At 23.3% G+C, this 21,284-nt stretch overlaps 2 protein-coding genes across 6 annotated transcripts; both read right to left on the bottom strand.

The window, feature by feature from the left end:
- Positions 1 to 332: 332 nt before the first annotated feature.
- On the bottom strand, positions 333 to 10,250 carry LOC126901115 (uncharacterized). The gene is made up of 6 exons (XM_050677356.1): positions 9,658 to 10,250; positions 4,198 to 4,254; positions 2,650 to 3,410; positions 1,300 to 1,378; positions 1,057 to 1,129; positions 333 to 445 (listed from the first exon to the last, which is right to left on the bottom strand). Exons 3-5 carry the CDS (start codon positions 3,404 to 3,406, stop codon positions 1,063 to 1,065), a joined length of 903 nt encoding a protein of 300 aa, XP_050533313.1. The 5' UTR covers positions 3,407 to 3,410; positions 4,198 to 4,254; positions 9,658 to 10,250; the 3' UTR covers positions 333 to 445; positions 1,057 to 1,062.
- Positions 10,251 to 16,177: 5,927 nt separating this feature from the next.
- LOC126901668 (uncharacterized) lies at positions 16,178 to 21,284 on the bottom strand. 5 transcript variants are annotated; one of them, XM_050678322.1, is made up of 10 exons: positions 21,062 to 21,284; positions 20,454 to 20,480; positions 20,345 to 20,371; positions 19,997 to 20,044; positions 19,901 to 19,930; positions 19,698 to 19,727; positions 19,419 to 19,487; positions 18,329 to 18,358; positions 17,709 to 17,804; positions 16,178 to 16,515 (listed from the first exon to the last, which is right to left on the bottom strand). In XM_050678322.1, exons 2-10 carry the CDS (start codon positions 20,458 to 20,460, stop codon positions 16,253 to 16,255), a joined length of 600 nt encoding a protein of 199 aa, XP_050534279.1. In that variant the 5' UTR covers positions 20,461 to 20,480; positions 21,062 to 21,284; the 3' UTR covers positions 16,178 to 16,252. The 5 variants fall into 5 exon arrangements, with proteins under 5 accessions (XP_050534279.1, XP_050534277.1, XP_050534280.1 ...); XM_050678320.1 differs by lacking the exon at positions 21,062 to 21,284 and adding an exon at positions 20,646 to 21,009; XM_050678323.1 differs by lacking the exons at positions 17,709 to 17,804; positions 21,062 to 21,284 and adding an exon at positions 20,646 to 21,013.

Genomic DNA, 21,284 nt, shown 5'->3' on the forward strand with positions numbered 1-21,284 from the left:
TTTTTATATATATATACTTTTATCGATCTAACTACTACTGTATATTGCAAAACTTATTTCGTTTATCTATGTATCAGTATAAAATATTTGTTAATTATTTAAACATAAACAAACTTTTTAATCCATAGTTGCAAATATTTTTTATTTTAGGATAATAAGGTTTAATTAAACGGAAGACATAAGTATAATTAGTTACAAATATCAAACTTTTGTAACAAAAGTAATTAAAAATTTAATATTATATAATAATGCATTTAAGTTCAAAATAATAATATGTAACTGACGTTTTTTAAAATTTAACTGTAGATAAAAATTGACATGATGTTTACATTTATTATTATTGATTAAATGTTCAACTCATATAATCATTGTATATTATCAGTTATAAATATAATTATTGTAATAATTAAAACTAATTTTATAACTTACATGTTTTTCAAGAAAGCTATGGAAATAACACATGAGTAGTAAATTAAGCATAGATAAGAATGATGTTGCAAATAATTTAAAAGATAGTAAAGTTAAAGTGTAGTTGTTTGCAGAATAATTCTGTGGAAAAATATTTTTCTGAGTAATGTATTATTTTTTAACGATAATTTTATTAATATAAGTTGATACTTTACCACTATAATCAAGTAAGTTAATATTATAAAACTGACAAAATTAATTCCGTAACTCAACATTGTGATTGGTTTCATAATTTGGTAAAACTTTTGTATAAACCTAATAAAAAAATTTTATGGTATTTTTTTTTATTTTTAGAATAGATTTGCTTTATTGAGCTTAAAATAAAAAATATAGAGTAATCAATTAAGGATAAGAGGCTCTTTTTCTCAGAAACTATTGAGAATTTTTAAATTTTGAAATTGGTTCAAAAAACTCTAAAATGATATTTAGTTAAATAATTACTGTTCCTATCCTTTAGAGATATTAAATTTTGTTTTCTTAAATGTAGAACACTATTTTTAACTTGACAATGTACAAGGAAATAAAATTTCAAACAATTTTTGAATTTGATTCGTTTGTTACACAATTACAATACATAGTGATGCTAACCATCTCTCACTGGTGTTTGTGTACTGCGCCTGCCCAAAATATTATACGACTGCACATCATTATCTTAAGGAATCTAAAAATAAATATATCTCAAACATTAACCGTGAGTATGAATTTCCAGGAATTCTAATTTATGCAATATTAGGTTTGATTTTTTATTTGAAACGGGATCATCAATTTATAGTGGTTATTTAAAAATGAAATAATATGTTACTTTGTAACTCTTTCAATGTTTCAACATACTTGATTAATTTTATATGATACATTGTTATTAGTTCTAAAACTTCAACGTATGGGTCTTCAATTTTATTTCTTATTGGTCCTATAAAAATGTAAGATAATTGTAAAAATACACATAATATCAACTAGAAAGCAGATTATTAGGTTTTAAAAAACTACAAAATATGACATAAATATGTATTATATGACTTTAAAATATGCTCATAACATTACTTTAAGAAAAAATAAAACCTATAAATATAAATTTTTTTCAAAACATTCTTTTTAAAGTAAACTATATCAGTTGTAAATTTAAATTGATGTATCGTTAATTGTTCTGGTTATAATTTTGTCATCATAGTAACTATGATGAATAACTGTTAATATAACTGTTATATTGTAGAATTTATTATCATAAATATATATTTAATCAATCCCGGTATATTTATTGAACATTCTAATAATTATTCTCTAATAAAGTTGTTTTTTCTAAAAAAACATACCTATAGATACTGGATCAATACTTAAACAAAATGACCATTTCTAGATACTAATACAAGATATACTACACCAATACGGCCAATCGGCCATCAAATGTCAGTTTTACACCCTTAGATAATACTGGTGTGTTTTACAAAAATTTCTATTTTATTTTATTTTTTGTAAATTTTATACTATAATATGTAAAATAGGTTACTTCCTATTATGCAATATATTATTGATATATGTAAAAAACAACTTCATTTTTTTTTAAACTCATCGAGATGATGACGAGATGTTGGACTACATTAAGTTAATAAAAGTATATAAAAACCAAAAAAATTCACTTTCTACTTATAAAAATTTAAAATATGAAAAAGAAAAATCGTTCATATGAGATCAGAACCAAACCAAAAATCAAGCAAAGAACGAAATGCACACTTTGTACTTACCTGAAAACTTTTTTTCGCTATATGTATCTTTAGAAAAATAAAAAGAATTTTAATTGATGACTTGTGCTGAATGATTTAACTCATTAAATAGGTTGCAAGACTATCTTTATTAATATTCTATTATTTTATTTAAAATCTTTATTTAAAATTTTTAGCGACATTTCGTAGTATTGATGATTTCTTAGTGAGATGTCGATAAAACTGTGCACTTAGTGCTAATCGGATTATTTTGAAGAATTTTCTACAAAAAATACTACTCTATCCGCAATTTTATTCTTAACTGGACATGTTTTGATTTAATGTAAATCAGCAAGAGTAACGGAATTATTATGAACTTAAGAAAAAAAAAATTTTCTGTTAACTGCACTATTTTTATTTTTTAGTTATAATTTGTTTTATACCATTTAACTGGAATGTAATTTAATTATTTTAAATAACTCACCCTCATCAACAACCAATACGTTGTAACCAAATGTCTCATACATGGAAGCTATAGTCCTTAATTTTGCTGATATCATCCAGCAAAATTGCATTACTATTAGATTTTTTAAAAAAAGGTCGAAAATTGTATGTATTGTAACAATAAACTCAGCTATATATACAACAGGGAATATTTTATTATAGAGTGAAATGGGCATAATACTGAAATATAAATTAAAGATGTTGTTTCGATAAATGATTTTAACGTCATTTCTTGTTTTAAAATGAAACTCTTTGATGAATAATGAATTAAAAATCCAAGATAATCCAGTAAAAAAGTAAACAAAAATATAAATATTTGTTATTAGTATACATTTTGTCTGGTATTGTTGAAATATATCTTTTCTATTATGCATATAACTCAAAAAGTCATTTCTCATTATTCTAAATAGTTTCCAAAAATCGTTGAAATGTTGAGAAAATGTAAAGGTATTTAGATTTGTGCTGATTGTACAGAGTAATGATAGAAAAAGCTGCACGGTAGTAGCAATATCATTAATTACATAATAAAACCCTTTTAATAAACAGCAGTTGATAATTATTATCTCCAAAAGTAATACAAATCCATATAAAAATTGATAATATTTTAATTTTCGTAAAACATCCAGATTAAACGGGTTAAATGAACGGTTGAGCTTGAGAATCTTAAACAATCGGTAGTTAATGAATTTTTCATCATTTTTATTCGACATAATATTTTTTTTTCTATAAGATGACATTTGTCTGAAAAATAAAGTATTAAAGCAAAGATTTAATTACTGTTAAAAATGTTCAAGTAGCTTCTAAAATAGTATTTTTTTTTAATGGACTAGATAGTTAATTACGTAGGAATGTTATAATATTTCATCATACAATTATATAGCACTATATATTTTTTAAATATATGTAAATATATTATATAAATAAATATATAATGCTATGTAAATGCATTATTCAATCTTAAACCAAAATGACGTTGTATTTTAAAAATTACACACTTGTCTTATAAATTCATTTAGTTCTGCATTTCATAATAATCGTTTATTTATAAAAGTAGATTAACCGCTCTTTATTTAAAAATCGCCTTTTTTAATTAATATGTTTTGAGGAACAGGCGCACTATTTACCTTTGTAAATAGTTAAATTGTATTATCGAATTATTCCAATTCAACATTTAGTTTATTTTGAATAAGTTTGTACAAAAACGCGTATTTTGCAAATATAAGCACTCTTAGAATTTGTTTGTTCTGATTGGCTTATTTTAAAATATCTTTAAACACACTTTTATCTTTAATTTTATCATTATTGTTTTTTATTGTAAGTTTTAGGATAACCTACGCCTGCCGGTTTATTATGATTTCGTTTTGGAGTAGATTTATACAAAAAAATTTTCACATCTCCTTCAAATGAAACTATATCTCCCCTATGATTACGCCAGTGAATCCGAATCGATTTTGAAGTTGATTCATTTAAATTTATACTATACATTGATCAAATATAATCATATATAATTAATATTGAAAATACTAACCGAAAACATTCGCTTAATGATTTCCTCAAAGTTAGTAGTTCTTAGCTGATGTCGTATCTGTCATTGAAATAAATTATGAATTGATTTTATTATTTTTCTATATTTTATATTAAGTGAAAAATATGTATATTTATTAAATTATTTTAGAATTTTAAACTCTTTTATAATACTTCATGGAGTTCTTATTTAAAAATATCCAAGAAAAAGTAAATAAAATAACTTAGTTTCTTTTTAACGGTGTTGACAATATTTTGTTTCAATGACTACCTAGAAGTATTTTTCTTAATAGTTCAAGGGGTATAATTTATAATAAAGTTTATATATTTAATTATAACCTTAATTTATAATTGGCTAATGAACATATCGTGTTATTTTATTAAAGGTCTAATGCCAAAATTTCAATTTTTATATACTAGAATGTAAGTATTTATATTTAAAATGTAGTATTTACATTTTATAACATTGAATAAAAACTTGCTTCATGCAATAGAATTATAGCTCGCGCTGACTTAAATTTTCAATTGACTTTGGAACAGTTAGTGTTTTAATAATTGAACAATTTCCCAAGTTTTGTGTAAATAGAAGAACGTACATTCTAATTATCAATTGAAACTATTACAACACTTAAAAAAAAAAAAGTTATTTTCACTAATATACTTTTATAACTAAAATAATATACACTTAAACTAATATATACTTAAAACAACTAATATACATTTGTTTTGTCTCTAAAGCATTTTCGTACCCGGTCTTGACCAACTTGGATCATTAGAATAATTGCAATAAAATTAACTCCTAATACCTTAAGTTATTTTAATTTCAAATACATAATTCAACTTCAAGGTATAATATTTTTACAAATAGAACTTTTTTATATAAAATAATAACTCTATATTGATATATGTAGATTCTAAAAATTCCATGATGTCATTTATGCTAATTATGTTTTTAGGTTACCAATGTCTTCTTCTTTTTCCTCGCCTTAATCCCAACTATTTGGGGTCGGTCACCCTTATCCTAAACTTCTTATTGACACAATCTCCCACATCATCTACACTCTTTAGACTACCAATGTATTCGGCTAATATTTCGGGAATAATTTATATTTGGCTATTCGGCGTCGCTTCTAACTATTCAAAAATTAATAAAATTAAAATTTATTTAGTGATCAATTTTTTTGAAAGCTTATCATTTCTATGCAGAATGATTCGTTTATCATAACTAGGTATTGAAACTTTATTCATTTATACAATTTTTTTGAACTGTAAAATAGTATTTCATGGATAAGCAGTAAAGTAGTAGTGGCATAATTTTTCTCAATATTGATTAAAATATTTTGGGTTTATTTAATTACTTATTTTTTTATTTATTACCTACTAATTACTTGTTAGCATCATTTTTTATAATTTTCAGGAGTATCGACTTAAGCTTTTTTTAGTTTTTAAATGCCAATATATATATTTATCTAACTCATAAAATAGGAAATGATCTATAATAATTCTTTGACTAATATATCGAAATTTATTAATATTTTTATACGTGGGGGAGGATAGTTGCTTATTGTTAGAAATTATACGCAATTCTAAATTTTGTTTAAGCTACTATGAAGGATCTTGAGTTTTTCGTTGGATTATGTAGTAAAACACAAATATTTAAACTTTTGAACCCCACTGTATAAAAGTAAATGGCCCGATTTAAAAAAAAAGTATGTCGAATGAAAGAGGTACATAAATAATATTTCTCATAATAAAATTATATTGATCCATACATTTTTCAAAGAATTATAGATATATAAAATCAAAAATGTAAAATATAAAATCGAGAATTTTAACACAAAAATAGCAAACGGTAGCCATTTTCAACATGAAGACAAAATAAAGTTCGAAATATTTTTTTCCATAGTAAAGTATATTACATTAGCCTTAATTTAAGATATATATACAAGTGTTAGTAGAACATTTTCAAAAGTTAATTTTTTGTGGAAAAGTTGTCATTTTAAATCCCCCTCCACCTGTGGCCAGGTAAAGTGTCAGATTTTCCAAAAAAAAGTATATCAAATAATAGGTAAATACCTAATATATCTATAAAAAAAAATTAGTTTCTATTCATCTTTTTTTCAAAAAGTTATGGCACTTTTAAGTAAAAACAAATAGAAAAAATTTCGAAAATAAGTGATTTTTAAATTTGTAATTCTTTTTGAGATTTTCGCCATTTACAAGGAACGAGGCAATTTTTTCAATTTTTGATGGTAATGTCTTCGACTAAATACGATTTGTGATCTTTTGATGTATTGTTGAAAGTAATCGGTTCGATGAGAGCTGAGAAAAAGTAGTAACAGGCAAACACACACACAAAAAAACACATCATAGTAAAATTAATACCTTCTTAGCATAGGTCGAAACAAAAAATTATCGGAACTAGAATATTTTTAATACGGAGGACTTCGTATTCTATAGATATTTAAGTAAAATATTTGTATGTACTGAAAGTTATTAATATTTCTTCTAATAAATCAACCAAATTAAAAATGTATTGTAAAATCTTTTAAATTTTTAAGCTATGCTGCTACTCTATTTATTTATTTTTAATATTATGAATTTGTTTCCAGGAAATGATTGACATATTTACTTAACATTTTTTTTAGAAATCCTCTCAACTGCACAATATTAAACAACAAGAATTCTACGAAGAAAAATATGCTATCTGTGAGAAATGTATTATTATGTTGACAATAGCAAAACTTTTTCGAAAAATAATACTTATAATCATTGTGTATTGCAAATTATTAATTTTAATGGCATACAAAACTATCAACTTAGTTCTTAATTGTTAGAGTTGAGAATAGATTTGAAGATATTTAACTTGTGAAAAGTTTAAATGCATTTTTAATGGATGTACTAGATTATAATTTTGTATTATATGTTGTGGTAAATAGTAATGTTAAATTTTTAACTAGTCAGCTTCATATCGAAGGTAAAAATATAAAAGTTTATATGACACAACAAAGTTCTGATTTTGTTCACCAGTGTTATTGTTTTAGGCATAATACTAAGCCGCATAATTATCAATAATTTTATGGTCGTCCCATATTTGTTTTTAGTATGTCTTTACATGTGTAGCTTGTTACCAAACCTATATTTACTTATGTGTACAAACGTATATTTTATTTATTTGTTTAATAATATGAATATTATTAAAAGCGAATAATGACATTAAAAAGTATGTTTCCTTGTACCTGAATAAGATTGCACTAAAATATATATTAAAAATTTATTTTAAAATTTTACGTCAACATATAAATATTTGTTTATTAAAACTAAAAAAAATATAACGTAAAAAATTAAAAACACGCACAGGGGAGGGGGCGAGGCATAAATGGGAAGAATATAGATATCTGACAGTGATTAAAACCATTACCATAAAAAATGATTCAATGCAAAATTGTAGATAGTGATTAATTTTTAGAGGAAATTATTGAATTATTCCAAAAATAACATGAACTCTGTTTCCTTAATTATATTCTGATTACATGTTTTATGATTTTTAAGTATAATATATGAATACATACTAATTATATCTATTACATTAAATATTAAATTAATATTGATTAAATGATAAAAATAAGATAATCCACACTTCACCCACAACTCAATATTTTAAAATAGTTATAATTTCTAAAATAATGGGTCATAAGTTGTCATTGACTAATCATTTTCTTAATTAGATCATTTTTTATTTTATAAGTCATTTAAATATGTATATTGTCGTTTAAAAAAATAAAACTCGTATCTTATAAGGCAAAAAGGATGAACTAGAAACATCATTATAAATTAGATATCAAGAAATACTAAAATTAAAAAATACCAAATGGATTTTCTTAATATAATTATTATTTGAAGAGAAATTGAGTGTCTAAAAGTGGCTATCGAGTAGAAGTTAAAAGAATAACTCTGTATTTTGTTATCTCAATTTTTCATAAGCTATTGTTTGTTAAATATTCTTTTAGAAAATGGCAGCCTACTTTAATATATACATTGAATTGATTTTAAAAGTTGCAATAATTCTCCCCGAAAATACTTATAAATAACAATTAAATCTTTTTATTAAAGAGGAGGTTTAATGGGATAGTTATTTCCCACCAATTCATATAAATTTACCTCTTGACCAAATATATGAACATAAATAAATGAAAATAAAAAATTATAACAACATGATAAACGATTATTTTTTGTATCAAAAAACACATTTTATTTTAACTTTGGAGGTTGTTTAATAACAGATGATAAAGTATCGGGACTAATTTATTTATACCTTTTAGTGNGTTTAATAATAGATGATAAAGTATCGGGACTAATTTATTTATACCTTTTAGTGTGTGACATAAGCTTTAATTTAACACACGTTTGAAGCATAGAGTACGGAAACATTTTTAAAAGTTAAATTGAAAAAGTTTTACTATTTTTATATAAGTTTCAAGTTTTGTCTTCTCCCTCCCCTGTATAAGAAGAAATGGTCTGTTTTTATAAACAGTATGTCGGATCATAAGATATATAGTAAATAGTTATAAAAAAAATAGTTGTAATAATGTATAGATTTTTAAACATGTTATAGCAATTTAAAGTTGTAAATATAAAATATAAAAACATAAATTTTAACACAAAAATAACATGATTTTAACGATCATTATCAACTTTGCATAGAAACTAAAAATTTGAATAATATTTAAAAGGTTATGTTTGATTATTTTTTATCTAAATACTTTCATGCTTTCAGGTATGAAGAAGAATTTAACCTGTAACTGTCTATTTAATTTTTATGAGAAACGAAAATAAATATATTTGATCATAAATACTAATAAACCAAAATATATTGTATTTATTTTTTTAACAATAAACATAATAAAATTCATAATATATTCAGCAAAAAAGCTTTAAACAATTTGTTTATATCTTCAATATATTTATATATTGTTATAATTCAAAAATATAGAAGGCAGAGTTGGTAAAATATAAATAATGAAAATGAAAGATGAATGATGGGCTTAGTGAGAACCTGATGTTGTGGTTTTATCGGGGTCGTATGGTTCGAGGGTTTAGAACGACAAAGACAAGTAGATATAAAAATATATATTAAGTTCCTTTTATAGAGGTAGAATAAACTTTTGTCTGGTTAGTTTCTAATGTCCTAACTAAGAGGCAAAGAGACGGCGAAGCCAGTTCACGAATACCAGAGCCTAATTTATACAGTAGAAATCACGCTAGGTTTTTTAAAACATCTTTAAGGCAACGAAACGGCAGAGCCAGTTCACGAATACCATATAACGTGATTATGTATAATTTCTTTAACCAACCAGTCAAAATTGACACTTTAAGATATTAATTTAATAAATGATCTATTGCTTTGTCATCCTTTACTCAAACTATTAACTTTAAATAATTGGGATAACATAAAATTACTTACTTCTTTTATTCTTGTAAATTGCTTGTAAAATGATTTGATAATTATCTCGATATGTTTATATATGTTTAAAAGTATTTAATTAGCACTTCGTCAAAAGATGAATAATTAAAGCAAGTTCTTTTCATATATAAATAAAACGCATAAAAGTCAGCCGACAACAACACAGGGCTGTGACTGATAATTGTTACTTTTTATTCTTATTTTAATTCGGAGAAAACGAACTCTCTTGGTCGCTGTTACTTCTTCTTTTTTTTTCGTCTCTCTGGAGTCTTTCCCTGACTCTCTTGACTGAAAGGATTTCAGTGCTTTTTATAGTAAAATGATATTACCCCCAATCCAGGGATATTGTTGTCAGCGCTTTTAGTAATCTTTTTAGTTTATTGTATTAATTATACATTACAGGATTATTATATTCAGATAACATATTTAACAATTGATAAATTGACATATATATATATATAAATAATAAGAAATTGTGTTGAACATCGTATTTGTTATGACAGATAAATTATTTGTTTGTTTACAAGTTATTTAAAATACAGATTATACATTTTTCATTAATAATTAGAAGATGCGTCATGCAAAGCATTGAGCATATTACTACAATATTATACAAAGATATAAATGTTGTAAACATTTTATGCAAATATTTTTTGCTTTCTGGTTTACCTTTTTTGTTGTTCATTATAAAATTATAAGATTTGAGTTGTTTTTCCAACTAACAATTTTTCAAACTATCAATCAATTGTTTCCTATAAAATCGTTTTAATAATGGTAATTATCACTTCATTAAGTTCAAATTTTATTCTCAAGTATGAAAGTGATGATCTATTCAAAAGTAAAATCGAAAACCCTTATATCGAGTTTTTAAGTGTTTAATTGGATTATAATATTTATAAAATTAGGTTTTAGCTTCGATGCGAAGCTGAGAAGGTATTGGTTTTACTATGATGTGTTTTTTTTTTTTTGTGTCTGTTACCACTTTTTCTCAGCTCAGGATTTCTTACAAATTTAAAAATTGCTAATTTTCGTAATTTTTTCAATTTTTTTTACTAAAAACTGCCGTAACTTTTTCAAAAATGAACATATCAATATAATTTTTTTTTTTGTAGATGCTTGATGTCTTTACCTATTATTTGGTATATTTTTTTTGTAAATTTAACCTTTTTTCTGCCCATAGAGGGGGATTTAAAATGACAACTTTTTCACAAAAAATTAGCTTTTTCAACTTAACTTTTGAAAATGTTCCGGAAGGTCTGACACTTTTATATATATGTTAAATTAAAGCTAATGTAATGTACTTTAATATGAAAAAAAAAATTGGACCTCTGGACTTGTCTTCGTGGTGAAAACGGCTACTGAATGCTATTTTTGTGTGAAAATTTTCGATTTTATAATTGACATTTTTTACTTTAAAGTGCTATAACTTTTTAAAAAATGTATGGATCAATACAATTTTTTCATGAGAAGTAGTATTTATATACAAGCCACAATCCCCCTGTGCTGGGTTTTTTTTAAATTGGTTTGATTTAATTCATTTTTTAAGATTCCATGTATAGAATACAATTAAGTTAAATTATTAGAACATTTAAAATAAAAATCTAATGATAAATAACCTTTGATAAAAAAATAAACATTATGAATTATTTGATGGTAACTAAGAATTTTATTAGTATAAAAGTATAAATACATTTTGCCCTCAAATTAAGTAAAACCAAAGCGCATATACTTTGTTACTTTAAGTATGTTTAATAATATCTTTACAATATTTTTCACTATAACTAATATTGAAATGCAAGATTTATAGTATAAATAATAAAATCTATTTGTACTTAAATAAAAATCGCTTTAAATAATAAGTCAAACCTTTTAATTATTTATTGTAATTTATTAGTTGTCACGTGCAAGAGTTACTGTGTAAATAAACGCTACTTTTACAATTTGTGACCCATTTTATATAACTAATGATAGGAACTATCCGGGTAAGCGCCTAACACTAAATATAACATTAGAACTAATAAATTGTAATTTGATTAAATAAATCGTACTGAAAGTATATCTTTATATAACACTCTCAGTAATTTATCATGTGATATTTTTAATGGCTTTTCTCGAATTAAAAAAAACTTTTGTTTAGTTTAAAATCTATGGTTGTTAATTGCTTAAGTATTTACGATTCGAATTAAAATAATGCTAAATATAGATGAAAATTTTAACTCTTAAAATTTATATTAAAATGATTTATGTGATAATTCAAGTGTTCAAATGATATTTTATTTTTATTTTAATGTAAAACTGAGAAAATAGTTCATATCAACTTACCCCTATTTTACTAAAATAAAATGTAGAACAACAGTTTTTAAATTTTTACCATAATGTTTAACTATAAAAAAATATGATTGTAGTTGATCATTGGTGTCTAAAATTATTTAGAATTAAAAAAATTCATTTAAAACTAAAAAATATTGAATTCAAAAAATTATTATTTTTAGTTCATTGTAGTGCTTACTTGATTCAGTCGTTTTTCAAATTAAATACATCAAACTAGGGTCGGACTTAAAGGTCTTCGGCCTACTGTGTTATAAAAAAATTCGATCCAATTGTATCTGTTTATCGGACCAGGAAATTACTATTTTTTACTTTGCAATTCAATTATTTAAAACAAATTAAAAAATTTGTGTGAACATTACAGGGGTTTCAATGTTATGAACTACTAAATTTAATTTAGGCATAATAATAACTGGAGGGTATCTAAGCCTTTAATCAATTATCCGTCTATGGGCTCATTATTAATATATTTTTATAGCTATTTGTATAACAAATTTTTATACAGAACCACTTCATATAAATATTCTCTTGTAGCATTGTTGAGACTTTTATCTGCTGATAAATAGTTACTACAAAATAACTCGGTAAGTAAATGTGTATTATGTATAAATTTAATATCAAAGCATATTCACCAAATCGCTTTGAAACAAACCTATCTTTATAATTATTTATACAATTGTCAAACGTAAACTCTAAATAAATCTCATATTTATTGTTGAAAAATATAGTAGATTGTATTATATAATTTCTTCAATTATTTCAAAACAAAACAACAATAGAAAATTATACAAAAAATAAAAACAATATTTATTGCAAATTTTCGAGATTTTTCTGGTTTTTTTTTTTGTATTAATAGAAAATTTTTTCCTTTATATTTATTCGAAATTCACAAATTTAATATTTTTAAATTCATATAACAATATCTATTTTATCTGTTAGTTAAAGTTTTATAATTGTAAGTTGAACCAAGAAAAAAAATTATACTAGAAGTTTTTTTTTTGAAAAATGAAAATTAAACTCAATTGAAAATATACAAAAAATCGGTACAATTCTTATTAAACATCATGAAATAATTTTAGGAAAGTTGAAAAAATTTTATATTAATATTATAAAAGACATATTACAAAATTAAATTCAGTATGTTTTGATATTCAATAACTTAATATTGTAATTATATACGAACAAATTATGAATAATTATAAATCAGTTGTATACTTCGTTACTTCTATGGAAAACGTGTATAAAAATTGAAAGACTTGATGCAAAACCTTATAAAAGATAATGTTTTATTTATTATGAATAAATACACTGGTCTACAAGGAATTATCATCAGAGTCAAAAATATACTTTTCTTGATCAATTTTTTGATTTGATTTCAAATCTGCAATTATATTTATTTCTAATACCACTAATCTTCTATATTATTACTAATTAGTTAAAAACGAGTACTAAATTAAAAAAAATATAGGTTTAACTTAAATTCAATAACACAACAGCAGAAGAAATCATAAAAGAAACTAGGTACGGAATATTTCTGAATGTATATTATAGAATACTATAATATATAAATATATAAATATATGGAATATATTTATTAATTGAATAATTTTTGAATAATTCGATTTTAGCATTTATTAAATAACAAAAGATATATAGAAATGATTAATATTCCTTATTGATTTATAATTAATAATCAGAAATAATTTATCATAATATAAACTTCTCAGCTTTGCATTGTAATTAAAAGTTAAAAATCGAAATTAAACGAAAAATGCACATTTTTAATTTTGATTTCTTAACTTTATAAATTCAAATTTTTGGTTTGTTTAAGATATTCACGAAAAACGTTTAATAAAAATGAAAAAAATATTATTTGTCGCGTTATGCCTTGCAGATGTGAAACATCCGAAACTAATATGTATATAAATTATGTATGGCACACCAAAACAATATTAATAGACTCATAATCATTTAAAAATATTTTTAAATGTCATGTGAAGTTCACATTCTTATGTAAAAATTTTCATGGATTTCATGAACTTAAAAATGAAATATACGTCCCTGATGTTAAGTGTACAGGAACGAGTACAGTGTAAAAACACAATTGCACACCTTAATTATAAAAATATACTTAACATTTTCTGGGCTTTTATTATTAGATTTAAGATGTCAAATTTTATATAAATAGCATAATAAAAAAGATATTTTACTTGAACACGAACACCTCCAACTTTTTTTATGGCTTTTTGATCATTACTTATTATACGATTTGTATCTTTTTCATTAAATTACGGATATTCATTATCCTAATCATGTTTCTCTAAATAACACCCATCTTTTACATATAGTGTATATTAAGTATAATACTCTCCATTTTTTCATTAAATTATGACATTTTTCATAAAAAGAACATATTTAAATTTTAATTACATTTTCGAACCGTGTAAATATCAAATATATGGTTTAAAAAATTATATCTAAAGAATAAATTTTTGGGATAACCTTCGAAAGTTTAACAAGGACTTATTCTTGCTCCTATTAAATGAAGAATAATCCAAATAAAATTTCGATTTGTCAATATTTTTTAGATTTGTATTATTACTTTTTAAGGTTATTAGCATTTGAAGATTTCGAAAAGGTAAGTAGTGTGATAGTGTTTAGAGACGCTGTATTTTTACCATAACGCACAGATAAAAATTCTTTTGCGTTGCGCATCTCAATCGCCTATAACTAAAAAATATAAAAAACTGGTTATCGGGCAGTTAAAAGTTTATATAAATCATACATCATTTAATAGTAAAAAAAAATTGTTCTTTTTTGATCTTTTGGAAGTTACCCCTAAAATCTACACTGGAAATAATTTTTCTTACAATAAACAATGGCTTATAAAAATGAATTTAAATTGTGATGTGTACATATTTATGAAAATAACATTATTTAACGAAAAAATGTTGGCAGTATACACATAATAAACCATACTGTATATGTATTGCATCACAATATATGTATTTAGGAGAAGTCGACGCAACTGTTTGATTGTGTGACCAAGTGAATTTTGCTATTTTTACAAAAAACTAACTTTGTTCTTATCTATCACATGCTTATTTTATTGTTGCAGTTATTACCTTCAAATAAAACACAGGCAACTCGTTTCGAAGTCCGTGCTACGACATAGGTATACGAGTTTATCGCGTTGGGAGAGAGGGAATGACCAAACTTTCTATGGGCCATGTCCCCCCTTAATGAGTGCCCATGTATACGCTGTAGGTGTAGGAGTTCAGCGCAGTGAGAATGAGGATCGTTGAATCGAGCGGGAGAATAGCCACGTGTGACGATGGTCGGCATGCCAATAACCGGTCTGACCCGCCGCAATAATGTTCCACATCAAAAAATTATTTGTTTAAATCCAAAATACACTTCTGTGATTTAGTACAATAACTAGCGTCGTCTCGACAGAAGACGCCCACGCCAACTCTCGTCAATATTTATATAAATTAGTCGGCATTTTTTCAATATATGAGATTGCTACCAAAAAGATAATAAATAAATAATAATAATCAAAAGAGTCACAAAATTTTAACAAATTTCTTCAGTTGGCAAAAATATTTTTTTCATCATCCATATAAAATGTATAAATATGTTTGTGCTATTCTTCGTGTGAAAATATTGATGTAATATTAATTGGTCCTTTTTACAGCAAGCCACAGATTATTAACTGAGGCGCTCAGAAGCCAAAACCGATCAACTCAACATTTTTTAAATCATTTTCTTTCAAAAAAATTCACTTTTTAATCCAATATTATTATTATTACAAAAAGCGTTAATAATAACATGGTTAGTGATAGTGTTGATAATAGAATGGTCGGATTAAAATAGTGATTTTAAAAATTTGGAGTTAATAGGCTTAGCTTCTGAGCGCCTCAGTTAAGTATTGCTCCCACAGCGCAAGTTAAATACATTCTGTATTATTTTTATTTTCTTCTTATAACAGTTGAGTATTACGATTGTTTGAATTATTTTTATATAAATTATTGTTTTTATTATAATAAACTATTAGTATATTAATGTTTAATTTATATTAGACAATGGTTCATAAATTTATAGTTACATTAATTACATTAATTATATTTATATATCGAATAAATTAAATTAATGTTTTTGAATTTAAATAAAAAATAACGCAAAGTTGATATAATGTGTTTTGATTACTTTTATTTATATTTATATTATTCACTCTTGTTTTATACATAAAATAACTTTTTTTTGTTTAATCTAGATTTCCGAAAAAATCATACGTTATTTTATCATTAACTATTGTAACAGCAGCGTATTCATTCCAAGGCTCATAATACTCGTCAAAATATCTTTTAATAGTTATATTGCCATCATTGTAAACTGTTTTAATTACACAATATTCGTCTTTAGTACAACGATAGTTTTGATGTTGAATATTGTTATTCTTCGTTTTTTTTAATAAAGCTATTATTTTGCATTTTATTATGCCATCTTCTACACAATTTTTATTATTTCCTAAAAAGAGTAAAATGTAATTGTTTAAATATAAAAATGGAATTACATTAATCAGAATTAAAATTAAACCAGCATAAAACATTACGCCTCAAGCACAAAATTTATTTCGAGTTATAATAACTACAATTTTAATTAGGTAGGTTGATTTCTTAAAAAAACAAGTTATATTAACTGAAGTAACCAAAAATGTATGAACATTTCATAATTTTAAAACAATAAGAGTTAATGTTAAAATATATATTTTTTTTAATTTTAATTATAAATGTGTTGTCATTGTATTAGTTTTGGATTTTTGAATTAACTAAGTCATTATTATTAAAACAAAATGACTCTGTTTAAAACTTTCAAGTTTGTGCTTTTATTACATGGTAAATGGTTATAAAAAAAAGTACATTGTTTTTAACTATTAATATTCAGAAACAGAGAATTTAAAAAATATATAATCTAAAAATAACCAATAATTAAGTATTAGATTATTTGTCTTATTAACTAACCTAAATCTGGTTTATTCAAATAATTATCATTTTAAACTCAAGATAAAGTATACTGAGTGATTGTTTTATCTTTTTTAAATTCACACAATTACTTAGAAAATTAATACAAAATTGAAAAAATAAATAAATTTCTTTTAATTGCATTCATATTGTACATTGTTATATATATCGTGATTTGTCATCTATTAATTACTTCTTAGAATCATCCATTATAAATTATAGGAGTGTTAACTTAATTTTTTTAATGATAACATAAAATAGAAAATTTTCTAATTAAGGAAATGACTGGTCGATAACAACTTTTGTACCAGCAATTTGGATGTTAATCTCATTTTCATACCTTGTCTGGAGGAGAAATGCAACCGAGAAGTGTCTATTGACTAAAGTAGCAGCACCCACTCTTTAACTCCAGTCATAATTTTAAACTGCGAATAACTTCCGAAATGCTGGTCCAAAAGTTGTAATCAACCAATCATTTTATTAATTAGATAATTTTATATTTTATAAGCTAGTTAAATAAATTTTATACCTCTATAAGTAATAAGAGATGATTCTAAAATGGAATTAATGGCTGATAAATAAAAAAATATATATAACTAATAATTTTTTTTTCTTCAAAATTTGTATTTATTTTGTGAATAATAGAGTGGTTTATGACAATCTGATAACTTTGTGTACAATTACTAAGTTTTTAGTTACCAAATGTAAAACGGTATGCTCTACTCAACAATTTTAAAGCTATGTCAATATTTCGAAAAGTTTTTAGCAACGTGTAGTCTTCCAAATGGAAATATTCTGAAATAAAATGAATTTAGAATAATAATTTGTGTTACTAGGTAATTTTTTAAAACATAACTATCGAATGAGGGGACAAGTTGAAGACATTGTGATGGTATCAGTTATTGTACTCGACCGTCTCGGGATGGACATTTATATACCCTCAAAACTTCTTGCATAATTTTAAAAATAATAACAGTGATAAAAGATAATTGTCGAGCTATAATAATACTATAAAAAAATAGTATGGAATAAATTATTGAACATAATTTATTTAAAAGAATAAATTATTGCTTTTCGTAGAAACTAAAAAGAACTTTTATAAAGTTAATTTATTGGGTAAATATGACCCAATAAATATATAAGTATTTAAAAAATAAAAAAAGTAATTTGGGATATAAAATTTAGTTTTTTTTTTCGTTAAACACTTATTTTAAAGATACACGTTAGCATTTAAATTATATGAAGGGAAATTTAATATTCCCTTAGTCTTTGTCATCAATCTAGACTGTTTAAAAAAATGACAATACTAATATGCTTACTGTTTGTATAAAATTTGTCAAAGTTAATCCCTGTATAAAAATTTATTTGTAAGTAACAAGTGTGATAACATATAATCATATGTCATCAGAGAAACATATCATTTAACATTTTTTTTTAGTGTATTTTCTAATTTTTTTTGTAGAATTATGTTACAATTATATAAATACAGTATTAAAAATTGTAACTTAAATCAAAGTACCTCTAAATTTAAATGGTTCAAAAATTAATTCAACAAAAATGATGGGATTACATTTAAAATACTTTTAAATTTAATATTATTTAGTTTTAAATTAATAATATATATATATATATATATATATATATAATTTCAATATTAATATTAGCCACAAGTGATCAACTTTTATTATATGAGATAAAATTGTTTGAAAAATTAATTTTTTTTTTGCTTTATACGTTTCTCTGAGCTTTATGCATAAATTTATAAAGCTATATTAACATAATATAACTTTGATCGAGAACATATAACATATAATTCATGTTATAGCTAAGTATATTTGCATGTATAATATACTAAAAGTTAAATAATGTAATTAAAGTTCATCTACAGAAATAAAAGTGAGGAAGACTTTTACAATTCATTAACTAATAATAATTAGTTGAATTATTATAAAATAATCTTTATTGCAAATGGATGAAGACTTTTATTTGAAACCTTATTTTTTAGGTGAAATATGTAGGTATCAATTGAGTTAGGTAATTGATAACGCACTGTAACGTGGTGTATAAAACTAGGGTTTGATTCCATTGCGCTGGAATGTATAGGTTTTACCCATTAGTTCTGGCATAATCAATAGATTTTATAAAGAGCGTTAACCAAAAGAAAACATAAAAAAAAATTTTGAATAAAAGGTCAAATAGTATTGAATTTTTCGTTATACCGTCCAGAATATGGTTTTTGAATAGAGTCTTCATTTAATTTATTAACATTCAATATTTAGAATATTCTTTCTAATGTATAATTTCATGATGCTGTTAAGGTTTTGATTAATTTCAAATTTGAGTAATTAAAATAGACATTTATAAAAATTAATATCACATAATTTATTAAAATTAATAAAAATATGATACCTGGAATAGCTCTCAAAATTAAATCTTGAATAATGTTTTCTTGGTCAATTAAATCAAAAGCTACATTACCTAAAAAAAAAATTAACTCAGCTTTATAACTATGTTACGTTTTATTGATTCATAGCAAATATTCCAGATAATTATTTTTATAATAATATTTTATTATTACTATTATTATTAATTTTTTTAGTAACTAAAAAACCAATAATTATATAAATAAATATGGTTTTTATATATTTTAGAATTATTTTGGAAAAGTATGATTATTAATAAACTTACTATAATAGACGGGTTCGTAATTTGTTATATCTAAGAAACAAAGAAATATGATTTTATATATTCTTCTTTATTTTGTACTAGTGGTATATAGTTATAATGTACAATAAAATATAAATTTCATTAACACCCACAATGATTACAATGTAATTATTTCAAAAGAATCAACGCGTTATTAAAAGTTCCTCGATAATTTTTATAGTTACCTGGTAAAATAAGGAACTTTAAAATTTCTTCTGTAAAATAAAAAATATATATACGTGAGTGATATACACACAAATTTTTACTAAAAATATTTTTACCATAAGTAAAATTCTCAATAAACAGTTTCATTAGTTTATCTTGTTCTTCTGTAACGAGAAGAAAAAATTATTTTATTAAATTAATATTAATGTATGTTTGTTGTTAGTAAATTGTTTATTACTAATGAATTTATAATCCTTTTTTTCCAAAAATTTTTAATCAACTACAATCATATTGCACTTATGGTCTTATTGTTTCTCAATTTATTTTATGTTAACTTTTTTATTTTATTTTATTTACATAAAATAAAAATAAAAAATCATTCATTCATTTTTATGAATTTTGATTTTTAATAGTTTTTTTGTTTTTATAATTTAAATTAAACTAACAAAAAAAAATGTCAATACCATCTTTCAATGAAAATATCACACCATCTAGAACAATGAAAAATCTGTATTATTATAACAATTAAATCACTTTTAGATTATTATGTTGATAATTAGAAAATATACTTACTTGTCATATAAATTTGTCTTGAACATTCTAAAATGAATAATAGTAATTGTGAAAAAAGAGACTAATGATTTAATTTTATGTTTGTATTTTTAATTAAGGTATCGTTAGTTAAATATAATACATCAACAATTAGAATTGAAAATACGTTTCTATTACGTAGAATATTTTATAAAATATAGACATTTTTTTAACCTTGTATTTCTTGTTCATTCCCAATAGTCATACTGAAGAAAAAACAAACAAGTATAGGAATCGCTATTTTAATCATTTTTGTTTAAATTTTCAACCATTATTACAGTTTAGAAAAGTTTGTTTAAAATTTCTTTGAAATTTATTGTTATTACACTTATTACACGTTTTATAACAATGAATAAAAAACTCAAACAAAACTTTCATAAAATGCCGTGAAATTTAAAAATACTGATAAATAAATAGGAAGTTAATATTTTAGAGTCTTAATTATTTTTTATGTCTTTAAAAAGAAAAATCTTAATAACTTATATAAATTGATAATATTTTTTGTAGTTAACACACTCTCTCTCAAAATTTTCTTTGTAAATTCTTTGGTATACCCTAATTTATATGCAAAAAAAAAAATTTACATTTACATTTTTTTATTGCCTTATTCCATTTTCTATACATTTATAAGTGTCACATTTGAATTTATTACTATGAACTTCAATCTTATCAACATCAATAAAGTGTGTTAATTTTAACTATGCATGTGGCATGTTCATGTTATTTATTCTTTTAAAATATTAAATTTCACTGAATATTTATTTTCGATATTTGCTTAACATCACAATAATGGTATTATTGGATCTTTTGTTA

The sequence above is a fragment of the Daktulosphaira vitifoliae genome, unplaced genomic scaffold (assembly GCF_025091365.1).
Source record: "Daktulosphaira vitifoliae isolate Bord-2020 unplaced genomic scaffold, ASM2509136v1 Scaffold_3, whole genome shotgun sequence".
Lineage (NCBI taxonomy): Eukaryota > Metazoa > Arthropoda > Insecta > Hemiptera > Phylloxeridae > Daktulosphaira > Daktulosphaira vitifoliae.

Bases quoted from the DNA above. Each gene is read 5' to 3' on its own strand.
- LOC126901115 (XM_050677356.1), bottom strand. From the start codon at position 3,406: ATGTCATCTTATAGAAAAAAAAATATTATGTCGAATAAAAATGATGAA. The intron at 1,379-2,649 runs GTGAGTTATTTA...ACATTTTTATAG, and splicing joins CGTATTGGTTGTTGATGAGG to GACCAATAAGAAATAAAATT. The intron at 1,130-1,299 runs GTATGTTGAAAC...ATTTATTTTTAG, and splicing joins TATCATATAAAATTAATCAA to ATTCCTTAAGATAATGATGT.
- LOC126901668 (XM_050678320.1), bottom strand. From the start codon at position 20,721: ATGATTAAAATAGCGATTCCTATACTTGTTTGTTTTTTCTTCAGTATG. The intron at 20,372-20,453 runs GTAAGTATATTT...TCATTGTTCTAG, and splicing joins AAGACAAATTTATATGACAA to ATGGTGTGATATTTTCATTG. The intron at 17,805-18,328 runs GTAAGCATATTA...ATTTTATTTCAG, and splicing joins TGACAAATTTTATACAAACA to AATATTTCCATTTGGAAGAC.